Source organism: Aplysia californica, unplaced genomic scaffold (assembly GCF_000002075.1).
Source record: "Aplysia californica isolate F4 #8 unplaced genomic scaffold, AplCal3.0 scaffold01429, whole genome shotgun sequence".
In the NCBI taxonomy this organism is placed as follows: domain Eukaryota; kingdom Metazoa; phylum Mollusca; class Gastropoda; order Aplysiida; family Aplysiidae; genus Aplysia; species Aplysia californica.
This window is the reverse complement of record NW_004798699.1, coordinates 54,129-73,682: the sequence shown is the minus strand read 5'-3', so window position 1 is coordinate 73,682 and position 19,554 is coordinate 54,129. Positions and strand designations below refer to the sequence as shown.

At 36.5% G+C, this 19,554-nt stretch overlaps 1 protein-coding gene across 4 annotated transcripts in view; it reads right to left on the bottom strand.

Annotated features, from left to right (window-relative positions):
• Window positions 1-8,533: 8,533 nt before the first annotated feature.
• LOC101859907 (brain tumor protein) overlaps window positions 8,534-19,554 on the bottom strand; it is a 54,010-nt gene continuing 42,989 nt past the window's right edge. For all 4 annotated transcript variants that reach the window (XM_013090698.2, XM_013090699.2, XM_013090697.2 and 1 more), the window contains 4 exons: window positions 18,857-19,017; window positions 17,768-17,956; window positions 17,052-17,203; window positions 8,534-15,549 (listed from right to left, as the gene is read on the bottom strand). In XM_013090698.2, coding sequence (XP_012946152.1) covers window positions 15,241-15,549; window positions 17,052-17,203; window positions 17,768-17,956; window positions 18,857-19,017 — 811 coding nt within the window. In that variant the 3' untranslated portion in view covers window positions 8,534-15,240. The remainder of the gene's footprint in view (window positions 15,550-17,051; window positions 17,204-17,767; window positions 17,957-18,856; window positions 19,018-19,554) is intronic.

Genomic DNA, 19,554 nt, shown 5'->3' with positions numbered 1-19,554 from the left:
ATACATACATACATTTATCATTGGCGCTCATATAAGTTATAACCTTATGCAGTTGCAAGTGCCGTAAAACCTGTACTAAAACTAAAAAATACACGTGTCAGTTATCACGATACATTTTCGAAGCGTTTTGAATTAATGTGGAGTATGTGTGGAGAAGTAGGACGCGGGTACACTGGGACGAATGTATGAACAAAAATTATATATAGATCAATTACATTATAACCGCAGAGCATTGATTGTATTAGTGTATTAGTATTACTTATCACTCTACCTTTGGACTGTTGTTACACATCCCTTCAACTTCAACTCTCTACTTCCGTGTTAGTTTTCTAGTCCCAAAGACGGCCCACTTTTGCCGAACTGTTTTTTGTTGTTGTTTTTTTCAAGACCAGTTTCTGTCCCTCAGCATCGAATGTGCTGATGTTCAGCTGAAGGTGAGTATGTTTTTTAAACTGGTCTGCCCGCCCATGGTTCGGAGAATTGGGACACAGTGACCCATTTTACCTCACCTGGTGTCCCAGTTGTCCTGCAGCAAAGAGATTAACTTACCGGTATCCGGTGCCAAATTATCACATCACATCGGAACGGAACATTTCGCAATAAAAGTACAAGCTTGGTTAATGTTAGTAAGCAGCCCATAATAATAATATATATCATATTAGCCTGATGTGTAGTTCTATATTTCTCTTACCACTTTCCTGGGTTTTGATTTTTGTTGTTGTTGGGTTTTTAATTGCTTTGTTTTGTTTCTTTGTTGTTGTGTTTTTTTCCAGAAATGTTACGTGTATTGATCTATAGACCCGAAGCGGGATTTACCCCTACATCTCAAATGTAATATTGAAAAAAAAAAGCCGGTGGAGGCTGTTCAGAATGGTAGGCTAAGAATATTATATCCAGAAAGCATCTGCAGAACTTATTCGGTGTGCCAAAATTGACACTCGGTCGTTGTGTGCAAAAAGTGAAAGTATGGGCGAATGCAAGCCTAGGCATCAGCCGAACTACTTCCGGTATGCCAGCAAACCCCACCGTTATTGACTTTTTGTCAGAAGCACAAGAATGGACACTCCGCAACTTTCTAGAAAAAACGTGTCCAAACACGTTTTGTGCCGGGCTCACAACACACCAGACTCGTACGTTAGCCTATGGAAGAGCAATACAGAACAATGTGGAACATAGCGTACACTAGTAGTACTCTAGTACTCTAGTGCGCTATGGTGTTGAAGTTACAGAGCTTTGTGATGACAACACCGAGACAGGTGAAAGAGTAGATCTAGATCAAGACATTCCACGTTTTGCCAAGGTGTCTGGATTAAATTGTCTGTGCGCGCTCCAGAGGCGACTTCTCTCTCTTTAAAAAAAAAATTATATATAAATCTAAATTTTAAAGTATCGGTCTTCAACCTTTTTTTTTTCTCCAAAATTCTTGTAATTTCAACTATCGACCCGCAGTAAACGATACATTTCCAAAAAAGCAAGAACAGACAAATATGGAAATTCATTCGTAAAAACTGCAGTGAGGTTACTGAACACACAGTGCTACAAATGAAAGAGAGAGAGAGAGAGAGAGAGAGAGAGAGAGAGAGAGAGAGAGAGAGAGAGAGAGAGAGAGAGAGAGAGAGAGAGAGAGAGAGAGAGAGAGAGAGAGAGAGAGAGAGAGAGAGAGAGAGAGAGAGAGAGAGAGAGAGAGAGAGAGAGAGAGAGAGTTTACGGAGCGGGTTGTCCCAGCACGTGAGACATATTGTACTTGACCTAATGTCCTGCCTTGTGCGTTTGCGTAAGTGCACCTTTATTAAGTCTAACTTTTGTAACGCCTACTGCCATTGATAATTAACAACCAAGACAAATTTCTCCCTGCGAGATGAATAAAGACTGTCATTGTCGATATGAATTAATTTTTATACTCTGTTGGTTCTTGCTTTTTTGCTTTTTGTTTTGTTTGTTGTTTTTCTCCCCTTTAAAATAAAATAAAATTACCGGTACGTCGTGCAATCAAAAATTCGTGGCGCAACTTATAGTCAAATATCTCCTCAACTATCAAACATTAACTCTCCAGCTTTTGCACAGTGACGGTGACTTGTATCAATTTGTCTTAACCTAATATTAATATTTTAGTGAACACCTGTTAGTGTTAGCTCAATTCTAGAAAATTCATTAATTAATACTAATTAAAAAGTCCCAGTGGGGGTTTTCTGAAGATTTAAAAAGGTTTACAGTTGGGACAATATCGCTTTTAAAAGGATGTCAGTCATTTTTTTTTCTTCTAATTGCGAGGCAATGTTTATTGAACGGAACGCATGGTTTGAGTTTGAGTTTGAGAACGCTTAGTTAGTGCAAAAAAGTGTTCACTATAGAATCAATAGAGAGAGAGGGAGAGAGAGAGAGAGAGAGAGAGAGAGAGAGAGAGTGAGAGAGAGAGAGAGAGTGTGTGTGTGAGAGAGAGAGAGAGAGAGAGGGGGGAGGGGGGAGGATAGCGAGAGGCCTGAGAGAGAAAGAGAGAGAGAGAGAGAGAAAGAGAGAGAGAGAGAGAGAGAGAGAGAGAGAGAGAGAGAGAGAGAGAGAGAGAGATCTCCGTTTTCCCTAACCCTATTGTTGTATCGTTGTAGATGTTTATTAACTAAATTAAACTTCGGTTGCTTCTACTTCTTGTTCTAGTTCTACTAAAATAAATTATGTTTTGTTTTCTCTATCTGTGGGAATTGTCCAGCATTCACAGCCGTACAGGGGTATTGACCAAACATAATTACTATTAGCACCCCGATTCTGTTACTGCGACTGTAATTAATTAATTGTAGCTTTTGATGTCGCGGTTGTTGATGGTAGGCCTGATGACACTGTAATATTCATATAGTTATGTAATGATGGCAAGAATATTTGCGTAGGTTGGGATAGTTGGGCAGAAAAGTCTGCCTTCGTCAATATATATACTAACCGTGCTGACCCAGCCCCCCCCCCTTTTTAAATACAACAACAATTTTTACCAATACACAGTGAGTGTGTGTGAGTTTTGACGAAATCCAAACACCCACGTGACAACAAAAAGTACACGCACTTCACATAATACATAAGATTATTCTAGAATGGTTGTATAGCCATCCTCTGCCTCTCACACCCTGGTGTATTGGCTGTCCCCACGGTTTTATGCGCCCCGCATACATTTTCATTTAGCAAAATTTGATCATTTTTCGCCTAATTTCTGACTATTTTCCTTATCTTTCTTTGTTAACAATTAACAGAATCACATAATTTCACATTTTTGGGCTGTTTGCATAATATCAAAATCTTATTTTTTCATAAAATCGCAGGAACAGTATTGGGTATCAGCCACCAAGAAGGGCGCTCTGTCCGTCTAGCTGTGCCACATATTCCCAAGATCTGCGTCCAGATGAAACAATTCGTGCCCACGTGGATATTGGCCTTCTTCCTTTTTTTCTCCTCCCTTTGGGATTCCCTCAGTCTTGTCACATTGTGGACCGGCTTACCGTGTGCAGAATGACTGGATCAGCTGTGTTTTAGAGTTTCAGGAAACAGAAGCACATTAACATGGTAGAACGGTCATTTCGTGCTGAAAAGATCGTATAGTATACTGAATAGGTACCGTCATTATTTAAATTATATTCGGTTTAACACCTCTTGCAACCCGAAGATTATTTTAGAGGCAGGACCTCCTGATAACATCCATCTATAAATTATTAAACACATGTACTGTAATAGGACCAAGCCAAATGGGAAATTCACACCCAGTGCCTGTCCCAAGGACACAGTGTCGTACAAAGTTAAGTTAAACGCCAAACCTCCAAACCTGAAATCTAACGACTATGAGTCTGGTAGTCCCAACCACTGGATTACTGACACCACCAGTGCTGAAAGACATTTTTACAATCGACAACGCAATCTGAAGAAGGGGGTTCAGATATGGCGATGTAATCCAGACGCAATTAAATAAGACCATTCAAGGAATCTACTGGTGGGCGTTCTGCACTCTCCTCGAGTCAAAACCTCTTCCACTTTACTAAATCGAAGCCACTGGTGATGTGTGCCTTTAGTTTCAAAATCATTTGAAACTCACAACTACATGTAACTATTGCAGATTTCAAGCTCAAATATGTAACCCATGTTAACTTAGTATTCCATGCATGTGGACCTATGAGCTCATTTGTAAAGTCAACACACAGAAAATATCAAAAGACCAAAAGAAGGAAATCGATTGAAAGAACACCTTTATTCCATTTTTTTGCATACATCTTAACATAAACATACATTTTAAGAAATGGCCGATGTATTTTCCAAAAAATAGGAATATAATATAATATAATATATGAATACTCGTGTATAGTGCCCCTCTGGCCTATCTCTATGCAGCAATTATTGGAAGAATAATGCTGGGTGTGATACACTTGAAATTCAAATGGAGGAAATGTAAAAAGAGTAAAGAAACAAGATAATCACAATCCACTCTGCAGATGTATCTCATTACACCCCCCGCCCCTCCCAAAGAAACCGTGGTTCAATCAGGTCTATCCAATTTTGCTATCTGTTACAGATACAGAAAACCATGACTAATATGACCGAACTTTTTGTTCAGGTACAGTACACAGTATATCAGCTTAACCAGCACTACAATCTCAAAGACACCACTAAAAGTGGGATGTCACAGGTGGAATATTTACATTTTTTCTAAAAAACCCACAAAAGTAAGGAGACAGGACTCTGTCAAATATACAAGCAGAGGGTGAAGGTGGGACACATGGGTTGGCATTGACAGGGGGGGAAAAACCAACTAAACAAAAAGCACAAAGCCACTGTCACCGGATATCATAGCAACCTGATTAGCATATAATGACTAAATAGTCAAGCATAGTTAGTAGCCTTTGATTATCGTAATGCATATGACTGATAGTATAGCAATACTTGTATGGACAATCAGCCTAATGTATACACTAAGTACAGGATTTGTACAAATGTTCTCCATTAAAATCTTGAGAGAATAGAAGAAAAGGAAGAAATATTTGAGCAAAATGTACAGTAAATAAATTTCATATATTGCTTTTGTAAATATAATTATTTATCGACTTCCCTCCAATCTATAAAGCAACAACCAGAGAGAAAACTCAACTGGAGCCCTATCATCTGCTTTCTGATATTCTTTTCAGCGTTTTTTTTCCCCCTTCTCTCCATTGCCAAAAAGTAATCTCGGCCTGGAGAGAACTTTGGACACCATATCTACTGAAAGGCACCTTTCCAAAAGCTTGGACAAGCAGACCTACATAGTCTTTTCCCCCAACATAGATTGGTCTACCGTTGGCATCCAGCATTCGAAAGGTCAGGAAAAAGTATGGCCGCAATTCTTTTGTTTAAGAAATTAGCTGTTGCATTTCCAGTGATTTCCCACGAAGCAAATGGCAGACCAGACAAATTTAGCAAGGAGGGAAGTCTCTATACTGTACATGGGAAAGATTTGTCCAAAATCTTTTGTCTGGAGACTCCTGAACAATTTCACCCTGATGTTCATTATGGACTGATAGCTTTTCATTATGGCTGCAACATTCGAGGTAAAATATAAACAAAAACAACCCCCCTAAACAATATAACTAAATCGGTTAAGCTTAAGACTCAGCAATGGGTCAAAATGTATGCAATTTTCTTCCTCTCCTCACCAAAGTGGTGATACATATACAAGAGAAAGAAAAAGCAAATCAAAAGCCCTATGTGCTCATAAAAAAAAATAAACGTACAATAAAAAGAGCTTCTCACCTTTTTACCAAAAGCACAATATAATATCACATACTGTAAATCTTAAATTGCAATATGAGTACAACTTGAACGTGGGGTGGGAGGAAAAATAATAATACGGTAATTAAAACTTACTATTGAATAAACCAAACTGGGATATGGGTGAAAGCCAGGAAACTATTTGACTATAATTAATTACTGAAATACAATAAAGGAATGAATGAGATCTGTCTTTAATAAATGTAAAAGTTATAACAAAGGAGTACAAGTTCGTGTCTGGAATAAATGATGGAACGGGAGGGGAAATTCAAAACATTTGCTAACAAACTCCGGGCACTCTTAATAGATTGCAATAGCAAATCTGCCCTAGTTGTGTTCTCTTGTATGCTTGTTTTTTTCTTTTACTTCTGAACTGCAGAACTGTCAAAAGAGCTATAATAAAATAAACCAAACTAGAATAAAACTTAAGACTATAATAATATATATAAGTGGATATGGTCATTAACTACTGTTCATGAACAATACTCGTCACTCAGAGGCCCTACAACGAGCAACAAAAACAAGGCAATATAATGTGGGGTAAGAGAGAGAGAGAGAAACTGCAACAAGTTAAATCCTCTCACCAAAATAAAAATGTTCACCAAAGTGAGACTGCAGTACACATACACTTTTCTGAGGTTGCACGTGTATTCAAAGTCAAATTGTCAGAGAATTCACAAACAAACTGGGATAACAAAACAGTATGCCTAACAAGAAAAAATTTTAAACAAAACTTTTGAAAACACGTCCCTTTTTTCTCTATACACGTGGTTACTCTTGAAGATATTAGACCTACAGTAATAACTAATAATTATTTGATTATATCTTACAGTCACTGCAATCGTCTTGCACTTGTAGTCAAATGCAACTCAAGCCATCAACACCCATTCACCACATCACAATTCCTTGTTCATTTTTTGAAAGCAGTGTAAAAGCAAAATCTGATTAGACTTCAAGAACTTTTTAAAAAGGGATTTGGGTGGGGGTTTTCTGGTCCAATAATAAGAAATGGAGTAATATATGCATCAGACAGTATGAAATGTAAAATGAAAGATGTAGTTAACATAATACTGAACATCAGATGAAAAGGGAAATGGAAACTCAGTGTCAGCCCTCAAGCTCTGTCACTGGAAACATCAAACAAAAATAGGAGTAGCCATTTGTTGACACACAAATCAACCACTATAGACAGCAACAACTTAACACACTACTTTTTCCCACCGCCCCAGCGCATTTTCTCCCTGAAGGAAGCGGTTACCGTGAGCAACTTTCCAAAAAGACCAGAAGAGTGGTCAGAATTATGAACCACCAAGACTTGGGAGGGAGAATTGTCTTCTATAAACTCTATACATACATATGTGTCGTCAAAAGCACAACACAAGGATGGTCAGACAATGAGGAAAAAAAAGCACTTCAAAATAGGATACATGCAGTATGCTTTGTCTGATTATTTTTCACAAGGACATAAAACTCAAAAGGACCCCTACATGCACCGACTTAATCCTTCACATCAATCAGAACAAAATAAAAAACTGAAAATAAAATTCTACTGTTTTTACAGCTGTTGTAAAAAAAAAAAAAGAAAAGAAGAAGAAAGAAACCCCCATTCAAATGCATTTTAGGTACAAATTTTTCATCAGTGATAAATGATTATTTCTGAGAATCGTATTGTTTGAAGAGACAGAAAAAAAATTAACAAACCCATCAAATGATGGCAAACATCCTTAAGGATAAAAACACCCAAACAATCATTGGGACTGACAATGAAAGGCTAGGCTATCAAGAGGAAACAGTATTTGCCCGCACTTAAGACGAACTACAACAAAAATGTCCAGCAGAACACTCATAAACCAAGTTTGGCATTAGAAATTTTCTGTTGTTGTCATTCATTGATAGGCCAAAGTTTCAACAGGGAACTCCACTCCCGCACTGGGAAGTTTGGTTCTGTTTCCATGTAAATCTGTCCACTTGGAGGAAACAATCTCAAAACACCTGTTCAACCAAATACAAACATTTAAACAGAAATTTCACCTTATTACTACACAAGTTTTTTAACAATGGAAAAACCTAACGGTTTACTTTGGTCAAGTCGAGTGAGAATTTTTGTTGATACTATAGGGTTGATTCTGTGTGTATGTGTGACATTAATTATTGTAAGATTAATTTGTAGTCCAATTCCTCTTTCTTACAATACATCTGCACACTACTGTATTTTAATATATATTTCAATTGTACAGTATTCGCAAACCGAGTACTCTCCCAGTTTAAAAAATCAAAATTAAATTTTTATGCGTTCACCATCATCTTCCACTCCTTGGTTTACATGTCCTTCTGGCAAAAGAAAACAACATCACAAATACAATTTTAAAATACAAAGGAACCACAGACTCAAGCATTCTTTCAATCTCTTAAAGGGTTACAACATTCAAAGATATAAATGCCAACCGATGTGTCACCAGGTGAGGACTATGATAAAGTCATGGTCCACAAAACCTACAACCCTGCACAACATTTGCATAATTTACTACAAGAGATTAAGCAGAGGGTAAACAAACTAAATCTGTGAGTGAATAAAAAAAAATTCATTCACAGATATATTCCATATTAAAATCAAACCCAACAAAAATGCAAAACAGAACAGGAAATTTAAAGATTAGAACCAAATTGGAACAACAACAAAGATTTGTTTTCTTTAAAAAAAAAAAAATCAATTAAACTGAAAGCATAAACGTCTTGTAAATAATTGCAATTTTTTTTACAGACATTTTTTTTGTTTTTTGTGTATTTTTTTTTCTTTTTTTTTCTTCAATTTTTTTCTTCATGAGTGTGAAATCCAGTTAAAGGAATGGGGAAAAATAACTTGACAAAAGAAAAAAAATAAATAAACATGACAATCAGCAACGTGTCAGAAAAATGGAACATTTAAATAGAAAAACTAAAATTGATGGGATAATTCTAAAGATAAAGAGTGATAAGGCAGGGAGCGAGGAATTCAGACATCTCCGCCCCCACCTTTCAAGTGGGTATATAGTAACATAAAATCTCCAGTTGTAAATCCCTATGTATGCCCAAAACCAGCTCATGGAATTACTGCAGGTAAACAAGTTTTGTGTAAGACTAATTGAACAAGTCATCAACATTAGGGACATTGGATGGACTGGAAGAAAAGAGAAAAGACATTTGAGATAATGACTTGAAAGAGCAAACTTGCAAGGTAGTTTTAGTTATTAGTAAAAAGCTAGATATAGGAACAGCAGAGGGACAGAAAAGAATATATCAGCAGCCATTTTCAATCACACATAGAGAGAATAAAGCACACAAATACCAGGGCTGTGAACTTTTTTCTTCTTTTTTTGATGTCGCACCCAAAATGGAGTCAACCGTGTGCGAAACAACACAAAGACTTTGGTGTTTTGGCGAGTAAATGTTTAGAACACCAGTCCCAATCAAATTAGTGTATAGAAGTTCCTCAAAATCACAAAATTTGTTCGTAATATATGATCTTCCCTCGGAGAAAAAATCTTTTTGAAAGTTGGGACATTCTTTGCCCTAAACAGTCTGTAAAATAGAAGCATGATAGGCGTGTGTGGTACAGAAATGCATTCTGGAAGGCTCCAAACAGAAGGCAATTCTAAACATTCAGTGGAGAAAAGAGTGTATAACTGCTGGTCACTTTCTAATAATACCGTCCAACAAAAGACAAGCTACTTTTGCACATAATGCTCAGTAACTTGTCCTTGTTTACAAACTTTCCCAAACACTGCAATCTAAAATATTCAACAAAAGCAACATACTAGTAATACTACAAGCTATTGTTTTAAACACTTTAGTTTTGTAATACATTCATTACGGAATTTCAAGGCATCTAAGGGATTAAATAAATATCCAGACAGATTTACATTTGTTCTTCACTTGCCCCAATTTTTGGGAGAGAATGAGATATTAGGTCAAAGCCAAGCCATTACCACATAATGCAAATGTGGCGGGTTGGATTGGCTGAACGAAACAAGAAACATGAAATAAAATATACAGCACCGTATGTAAAATCATATGCTAAATGTAAAAACCATTTGGATAACTTCCCTGGTTTATATAACTTGGACCAAAAGGGAAACCAAAGATAAAACAGAAAATAGCTCGTATTTATTGAAAACAACATAGTTTTCTAAAACTAAAACATATACTGCAAAGAGGGTGAAAACTTACACACAGAGTGTGCGGGCTGCCAATTCACTAGTCAATCTCCATGAGAACGAGCCCTTTCAGTCCGAAAATTCTTTAGAGTTGTTCTATGTTTTCCAGGGCTTTAAGAAAAGTTTTAAGAAAGCAACAACAAACAATAGAAATCTCATGGCCAGACTAGAGCTATCAACAAAAGCAAAAATTCCTTCCTTGACGATAGGAGAGTAACTGAAAGTGTGAGGGTCTGTTTTCCTTTGCTACTCCAGAGGCTGATGTTATTTGTCAAAGCTAAGCTTTGTCCAGCTTCGCAAGGTCAAATCTAATATTCCAAATACAAACAAAGAAAAGAAAGTCGATGATCATCATGATATACTCTGAGACTATTTACAAATAAATAATACGGTAAATATGACAAGTTGAATTTCTTTCCCTTAAGAAACAAATCTCAGCATGGAGCAAACATTCAACATAATCAGTACCATATTATGAGTGAATAAAATGTTATATATAATATAAATAATCCAGATGGAATAGAAAACATGAACACTAAGAATCACAAGTAATCATAAAGTAACAAGCATGTGATGAAAACTCGTTGTAATTGCTAGGGAGGAAAATAAATATCTAACGCAAGGGCAGTCTCAGACCTGCCACCCTTGGACCACCCAACGTATCTTTGACCAAAGCACAGTTAGTGTATGGGGACAGTCATCGTGTGGAAGCACAAAGATAACAACTTTTAAGTTTACCAAACAGGTCTGGCCACCATAACTTCTGTCATGTTGACAGCCTTACTAACAATATGAAAAAAATTAATGACCCTTCAAGCTTTGGGGCGCGGGGCTGCCCCCTTTTCATCAGATATACATTTTAATGCTTGACAACAGACATAAGCAGTGTGCTAGTACATTCCAAGTATTTGAATCACCTCAAATATTAGAGGTTGAGAATTATAGTTGCTTACTTTTGCTTTTCTTCTGCCAAAAGTCTACTTAGTAATAAATCACCCCTCTCTCATTCTTTTTTTTTAAAAAACAGTTGATAAATGCCTGTGACAATGCTGATGTCAATTGAATATGGACAGACTCCACAATCATACTGTACAACCTTTATCCCATCTCCTTATCTTTTCTTTCTAAAGGGCCATATATGGAGTTGCATTCACCAAACCCTTTGTTAAAAGCGAATCATGTGCACATATACAAGACATCCTAAGTCATGAGACAAATCGTTGGGAAAAAATAATCAATTGTAAGCCCCAAAGCCATACCAAAAATGGGTAGACCACTAAATTTCTTCTGTTATAACAATGACAATGAAAAATCTTATTTTTTATTCAAATTTCTTTTTACACAAGCTTAAGCGAAAGAGTAGTAACTCCAAGTACTGTGGTTTCTTAAATAAATTTTAAAAATTCACTACCGGTAACAAAAAAAGGTATGGGTTTGTTGTTTTTTACAGCAAAATTTTGGAGGACCTCAACAGGAAAATATTGCCAAAAGCCCCACCAGAGAAATCCCATTGTCTCAAACCCTCATTCATTTCCCCTATTTTTGTGAAGACGCTTCACCCTCAACATTAATTCCTTTCAACAGCAAAGTTACGAACATGTGAGGTCAAATGTGCTTTAATGAAACAGCAAAATAGAATAACGTGCATTTACACATAAAATAGCAATGTGTTTCATGGAGGCCATTATTGAAAGTGATTTCTCATAAACCCAACCGCGACGGGTGACAGGTCTGAAACCTAGATTGTCTGAATGACAAAGGCAAACAAACGAGAGACATATATATATATGTATATATGTTATGACAAGAAAATAGGCTCAAAAGGAAGCCATATTTCCTCCCCCTATTTCTGCTTGAATTCAGTAAAATTTCTCTAAATGGTTCAGGATAAATAGATGTCTGGAATACCAATAAAAAATAATAAATTTCAGCATAAACTGGGATAGAGAAAGGGGGGCAATAGAACACACGACGCTTTATTTCCCCGTGCTGTGTGCAAGCCGTACCAACCTTTATGTTCACTACTTCTGAGGCTGAGATCTACTTAGATTCATTTTGATTCTTTTAGTTGAACAAGTAAATAAACAATAGTTTGCATTTAGTATAAGTATGGTGGGTGCTAAACTTCACTTTCTTGAGTTGTTACTGCAAAAAAAACCACTTGCAGTCAATGAAATATATAGTGGCAAGAAGTATTATACACCCATTGCTTTTCAAACGAAGCAAACTATCTTGCATGATATTGAAAGCCAAGAGGCCGCAGCGGAGACCACCAAAAAGCAAGATGATCCTGCAATACAAAAAGGGTGTATAATGCTTCTAGAGCAATCCTGAATATTTTTCTAAAAGCAAATTCATTTTAAAATATAATAAAAGATGATATAAAACTTGAAAAAGAAAGGGGGGGAAAATGTGGGTGTGGGAGTGGGAATCCATTGTATCGTAATATAATATAAATATCTGTTGTAAAGCTTCATCAACACTGAACACGAAAACAGAAAGTAAAAATCTTCTTAAGGCACGGCAAAAACAAAAAATATAAATAAATAAAAAAAATAATAAACAAAACAAGAAAAGTCATATATATATATAGATATATATATGTATTAAGGGGAAGGATTTAAAGGGGAAGGGGGAAAATTAACAGAAAAATTATAAGGTCATGTCCAGATATGAGTATATATGACTAGATTAGATACACAAGCATTTTGCATAATCAATGTATACAGACTATGGACAGACCATTTTATCATACCCCTTCCCTCCAGAGACTGTAGATTAGATGAATGTAAAACAAAAGTATAATCATACTCCCTAAATAACAGCGAGGGGGGAAAATGTAAATCTTGTTTCACTTCTGCTATTTAGAGGTATGTACGGAATAAATGGAATTAGCATTGGTTACTGATGAGATTGCAGAATGTTTCATGTTATCATCACAATGGTCTATATATTTTGACCATTATGAAAAATTAAGTAAACCACACATGTTCTTTTTCAGTGAACAAGTATATTAAAAGAAAAAACAACTTGCTGAAAGAAACATTAAAGAGGCATCCATCGTTTAAACCGCCGATGAATTTTCCTCTTGATTTAAATTTATTTTCCTAAAATATGGGAGAGCAAGAAGAGAAACACCCTTGTATATTCAGGAGCCCTCACAGAGGAAATAGGTCTCTGTAAAGGTCTGAATGTATATCTGCTTCACAAACAATAAAATAATAAAACATCAAATATAGTATTGGCACATATTTCAGGAAAATTTGATAAGCTACACCAGAAGATAAACAATTATCATATACAGTGTGCACCTTGGTTTTACTGATCAGTTGTATGATATGATAAATTTCACTGCTCCTGTGTATATAATCCAAAAAGTGGCTAAATTTTCGTCCCTAAAAAGGGCAAATATGCGTACTGGTACTTAAAAAACCAAATTGCCTGAAAGATCTACACCACTTAAAAAAGAGCTTATTTCCATCATCTGAATTTTAACATTGTTTTGCTTTATGCCCTTCGGAAGTAACACACATGATAAAATATTGGCCTGAGAACAATGGGGAAAATATGTAACAGTACTTTGATCTTTACATGGAATGTGTTTCCCCCTACCAAAATTCCAGTGTAAAATTTCTTTGGGCACAAGGGACAAGAAATATAAGAAGCGCCCCAATATGCATAGCTTTAAGCGAATAAAGGGAGAATAATATCACGCTTCTTCTTTTTGAACCGTCAGCTGTAAGGACTATCATCCTTACAATCTGAGGACAACTGCTTGTTATTCTGTAATAATTCTTTTAAACAACAACAATAATAATACTGTGTGAAGATGAACGATGTGTTAAAAAGAGGGGAGGTGGGAGATTGGTAAGAGTAGATATGGAGGACATAAAAATAGTTGTCAATATAACAACAGTCACTGAAGATAAAAAGACTCTTTGAGCACGTTTGTCAAATATTACAGATTTATAGAGACAATGTCTTCTACAAACAACTCAAAAAAAAAAAATCATCTAACTTTCAGGGAAAATGGGTACTGGGAATTAAGTATATGAATATTATGACAAAGTATACTTAAAAATAGTAAACAATATGACATAAAGAAAGAAATTGCAATCACTGTGGGATAAAAGACTTGAAAAAAATGCTACAATCCTTCAGATGTTTTTGTTTGACTCCATAATAGACACAAAAATAATTTCGAAGGCCGTATCTCACTCCTCATTGGGGCACCGGTCTGAGGGGAAATCATCCAAAGAGGGAAAAGAAAACCCTGACCCAACATGAGTTCAAATCTCAAACTTCCAGTGGCCAATTAAGTTCATAATCAACCATGCCACAGCAATCAGTACATCCGATTGCAAAAGGTATTTCAAACCTAATCTTCAAATAAACAACTATTTTCAAAACTTGTCAACATTTAGATTTCGATGGCACAGAAGTTTCCTTTCATCAATTTAATGGCACTGAAAATTGATTTTTCCTTTAAACCAGGGTTACACATTTTTTTTCTTTTTTCAAGAGGAAAAAAAAAGACAATAAGGAGAGCATTTCTCGGTGTCACATGAATGAACAAATGCCTGTGTAATTGCTCATGGTACATGGAACATTTTCTCACTTCAACCTCCTCGTCAAATAATCCACACTAAATTCAATAATAAACAAAATATTGTATATGTACATTTATATAGAATAACCTACAGTTAAATCTCCGGTCATGCTGACATATTTCCCCATTTTCCCACCATCACACAAACCAATACATTTACACATCCATTTACAAAAGTGAATTCTGAAACAATACTGCATTTAACAAAACAATGTTAGAACAACTTTAAAAAAATGTTTCATAAGATCATTCCTCATCTGGCAAACACTAATTACACTTTCTTTCCAAGCTCCACTAATAATACATAGGACAAAAAAAATTAGATGCAAAAATTAATTCTATCAAACTTAGGAGCAACAAGATGAGATTTTTCATCTTGAGCTTAATGGGAGGAAAAGAAAACAAAAATCATATTTCAAAAAGCCAACATTCAATTTTTACGTCGTCCGTGCTGAGTGAAGCATATCCTGCAAGATGTGGCAATTAATTTTTGACAAAACAGTGAGGAAATCCTCCATGACAACATTCCTTCAAGCTTCCTGTACACACTCCATACATTACGCGTCTTACCCCTAAAAAGGTTATTTACAACCCAGTTGCAGACCAGTAGAGAAAGCTGAACATCACTCGTCTACCGTGACATGGCCAGTCTCCAGCACTGGGGGAGCTCTAGTTGATGTACAGAGTGTTCAGCACCAGCACGTGGTGGTTGTTCTTGGCCAAGGTGACAATATATCCTTCAGAAGTTATCTTGAGTCCACAGCAACGACTGACCTTCACGTAGGGACACTGAAATTCACTGATGAGGGATCCGTCTCTCTGAAAGACTCCCACGTGGAAGCGGTTGCCGTGACTGTCACCAATAAGCACATCTCCATGACCACTGATGTCAATTCCATTGGGGTAGTTGGTTATGTTCTCACAACCAATGCGGCGAAGGAACTGCCCATCCTTTGAGAAGACTACAACACAGTGGCCCTGGGAAAAGACAAAAACCAAACCCAACAAAGTTAAGAACAAGATATAACCTCTTGCACCTAACATACTTTGAGCTTTCCCTTACAGGTGTTGCATCTGTGTATTATCTCAACGTAGTAATTTTACCCCCCCCATGACAATGCTGTAAAGTTTAACAGACTTGAGATCAAGTTTGAAAATCTAGGTAACTGCAACATTACTTAACTCATTCGTTACGCCGAGCCATGGGGGGCGGCGCGGCTAAAGTGCCGTCAGTACGCTAAGCCCGGCGGCTCGAGAACCGACGTTCAATTTTAGCTTGGTTTCTATTCCAATCCACATATCCATGTTAAAATAAAGGTCATAATATAAAGTTGACTTCCGGGTCAAGCATTTCCATCGAAAATCGGAATTTTTGATTGTTTTGAAACACGATTTCAAAGTTTATGCAACTTTGTTTTATCGCGAAGCCCAAATTATAGCCCAGACACCAGTCTTAGTACTTTTACACAACAAAATGTATAATTATTTTGCTCACTAAAGAAATGTAGGACTCTTCTTTATAATATTGATACTACTGGACTCAAATTGCCAGTGCACTGTAATTGAGAAATCAATATTTTTGAGTGCTAGATCTAGGCCTAGATCTAAATAGTCAAAATATTTTTTCTCTCCCCAAAATCACTACTTTTTGGTGAATTTACTCAAAAAGTACCACCCAAGACATGTATAGGTTTATTCCAAATGCAATTCTGAATAATTCCATATAAGATACGAGTGTTTTTTCTGTTTGGGATCCTTTTTTCAAAATTATTTTTTTTCAATATCGGAGGTTATGATCCAAATGTACAAATATTATGGAATGTATGTAAATAACTGCTCATTTTTCAATATTTTCCTGTTCTATATACAGATATGGTTATTTTGATGTATAATTTGACTAGGTGCAAACATATTTTTTGAGTTTCATCTGAGATTGTTAATTTTTTGTTTTCAAATTTTATCCGCTGCCAATCACAATTGTGTTGCATAATCGCCTCTTACAGGAACCAAAGTTGAAAAAAACTCAAATAAACAATACAATTTGTATTCTACAAACCATACTGAAAATGTTGGTATATAATATGTTGATATTTATTTGAATTTATGGCCTCCAAGACCTGTGAGCAGCGCACTAGTCATCATCTCATTTCGCCCTCCCGAAAAAAATTCGTCCACAAGCCGAAAATAATACATAGCCAATGAGTTAAGCCATCACATGAGAATGGTTTTGTTGCTAAAATCCACAGCAGTTTTCAGTTAAATTAATACAGCATTAGTGAAGAATTAGGTAGGAAAAATAATGTTAATAGGAGTGAAACTCAAATCCAACCAGACTTGATTATCCGGACAGACATTCGTGGCATTTTGAGCAGTGTATCCCTTTCATCTACTATCAAACAAATACTTACTTCTAGCTCTGGCACGCAATCCAAAAAAATCTACTAAATCCTTTAAAAAAATCCCCAGCACACAGAACTTACTTTGAAATCACAAACAAAATACTCGTAGTTGTTGATGGCAATATCTGATGGTTCCCGCATGAAATCACTGCAATCAAACCATTTCAGAAGATCCCCAGTTTCCGAGATCCAAAACACGGTCGGTGACACACTGTCCACAGCAACAATATAACCTGAAAAGGAACAAAGGCGTCAGACTCGTGAGTGAAACTTGCAAATTTCCATGAAAAAATCTTCGTCTTCGTCTGAATAATGAAGGCTGCATTTAAGTTTAGAAAAACAGTATACATTATTGAAAACATGCGTTGGCAAAAAGTCATCCATTTGAGTAAAAAAAATAATTCCTATCAACCATCAAGCAAGACAAAGACAAAGGGAGCTTTTATCCCAAGAGTAAGTAGATACATCCACTAGGAATCCATATGTATTGTTAGATGACTAACAAGTAACCAGCAATCTTAAAATACAAGAGAGCATCTTTCATATGATAAAAATTTTTAAAATGCAATTAGACCAACACATATGAACCAGCCATAAGTGTGCGCAATCTTGTTGGTTGGTCAATCCAACAGACATAACTGAAGGCTTGAAAATTGTATTCTATCCTGAAAATCTTCGCCACATTAATACATGAAGAGCTCCTTTCTATCATCTCCTGAGCAATTGATCTACATAATACTTTTTTCTTAAATTTGCAAACATTGCACGAAGAAAAAAATTCACAGTTCTTTCCTTACCTTCTGGTGTGATAGCAAGACCAGCAACAATGTCAATGTAGCGGATTGCAATTTTGCGCAAGAAGTTCCCATTCCTGTTAAAAATTTGCATTCTGGACCTCTCATTGCCACGGTCGCAGACGACAAACTTTCCTGTCTTCAAAATTACAGCCACTTTGCGTGGATACCACAGTTGCCCTTCTTCACGACCTGAAACAAAAATTCACCCGTAGTTCACAATCTGCATACAGTCAACAGAGCACTCATCAATACATGTGCAGAATGAGAAGTTTCCCGTAAATATATGAACACTGTGTTGTTGAAATCTTTCCCTACGAAACAGCTGTTCCATACGTACAGTAAAGAGAAGAAAAGTGAAGCACAATAACATGATAATGGCAATATAGTATGGGATGGGGAGGGTAGGGAGAGATCTACATCAACATAAAGAATGGTGACTGTTAAGGAGCCATGGTCAAAGACAGAAGCATGTGTAATCATTGCATTTTAACAAAATCAGCTGACCATGAAAAATAAAATTGTTAAGCGTCTGCTTGCAGGTTTCCAAAACTGTCCACGAGGGCCCTGGACATTTCAGCAAGGACAAGGTCCCCACACAACTGCTACATCTTATAAGACAGATTTGACTGATGACTAGTTTCAAATGCACAGGTGGCAGGTCACCTACACATCCCAGACCTTCCTCCACCAGGCTGTCATATTGGCACACTTTTTAAGTAATATTCCACTGGAGAAAGTATTAGAGAAGAAAATTTTACTGCAGAGGCCCCAACATTCCCTACAACCCCTCACTAGTATTCGATGTAAGGAGAAATACATTCTCTTACAGAGCTGCTGTGAAAATGCTTTCCGTTTGGGTGATGTCGCTACAGAATGCATAAGTTTTGTCCCTATTCCTATAGAATTGTTCATTCAGAGGCCATTCACAACTTACTGTCTTGACAGTCCCCTAATCCCTTGCAAAAACTGTCACATGGTTTTGAACATTTTGGTTCTGTTTAGTAAAAAGAAAGCATGCTTCACTAGACACACAATAAGCTCTCTCAAAGTTAGCCAGTGAAGTTCATGGTCATTCTTCAAACGGAATACCTGGGATTCCAAATTGGTACTTGAATTCTCCACCCTTCTGAAACACCTGGACACGATGGTTATTGGTGTCAGCCACAACTATATCCTCATCAATGCCTAAACAAAAGCCATGGGGTGAGTTGAACTGGCCCTTTCCAGGACCAAGCTGACCAAACTTGCATCTGCAAAACGAAAAAAAAAAAAAAGAAAAAAGAAAAGGTTAATATGCAGCAAAGGACATATAGAAAAGGATAGAGACCGGACAAAGGACAATCCAATAAAAAAATGTTTAAAGCATGCAAGAGAATACATTCAGTATTTTAGAACAGCTCAATACGGAAGAAAAACTACCAACCTTTTGTTTTTCTGTCCATAATACTATAAAACTACAGTAGACCTTTTTACTGCCACACAATTATATGAATGAAAAATGTGCAGACTAGATGCCACTAGCACACCTATTGCCCCCCAACACAATACACAAGCAACCTCAAAATTTAAAGTATCCTCTATAAGTAAACCCATGTAAGATAATACTTTCTGACGCTCCCATCTAAATGCAACTAGATACATGAATTCAAACATCTCAAAATAGTTAACTGTACATATCTCCTGTAAAGCAGCTACAAATGAAGTATTTTTACTCCGAGAACCGAGAAGCTAAATCCACACGCTAACAGCCATTTAGTGCAGGGGGAAAAAGCAGACACAATAACAAA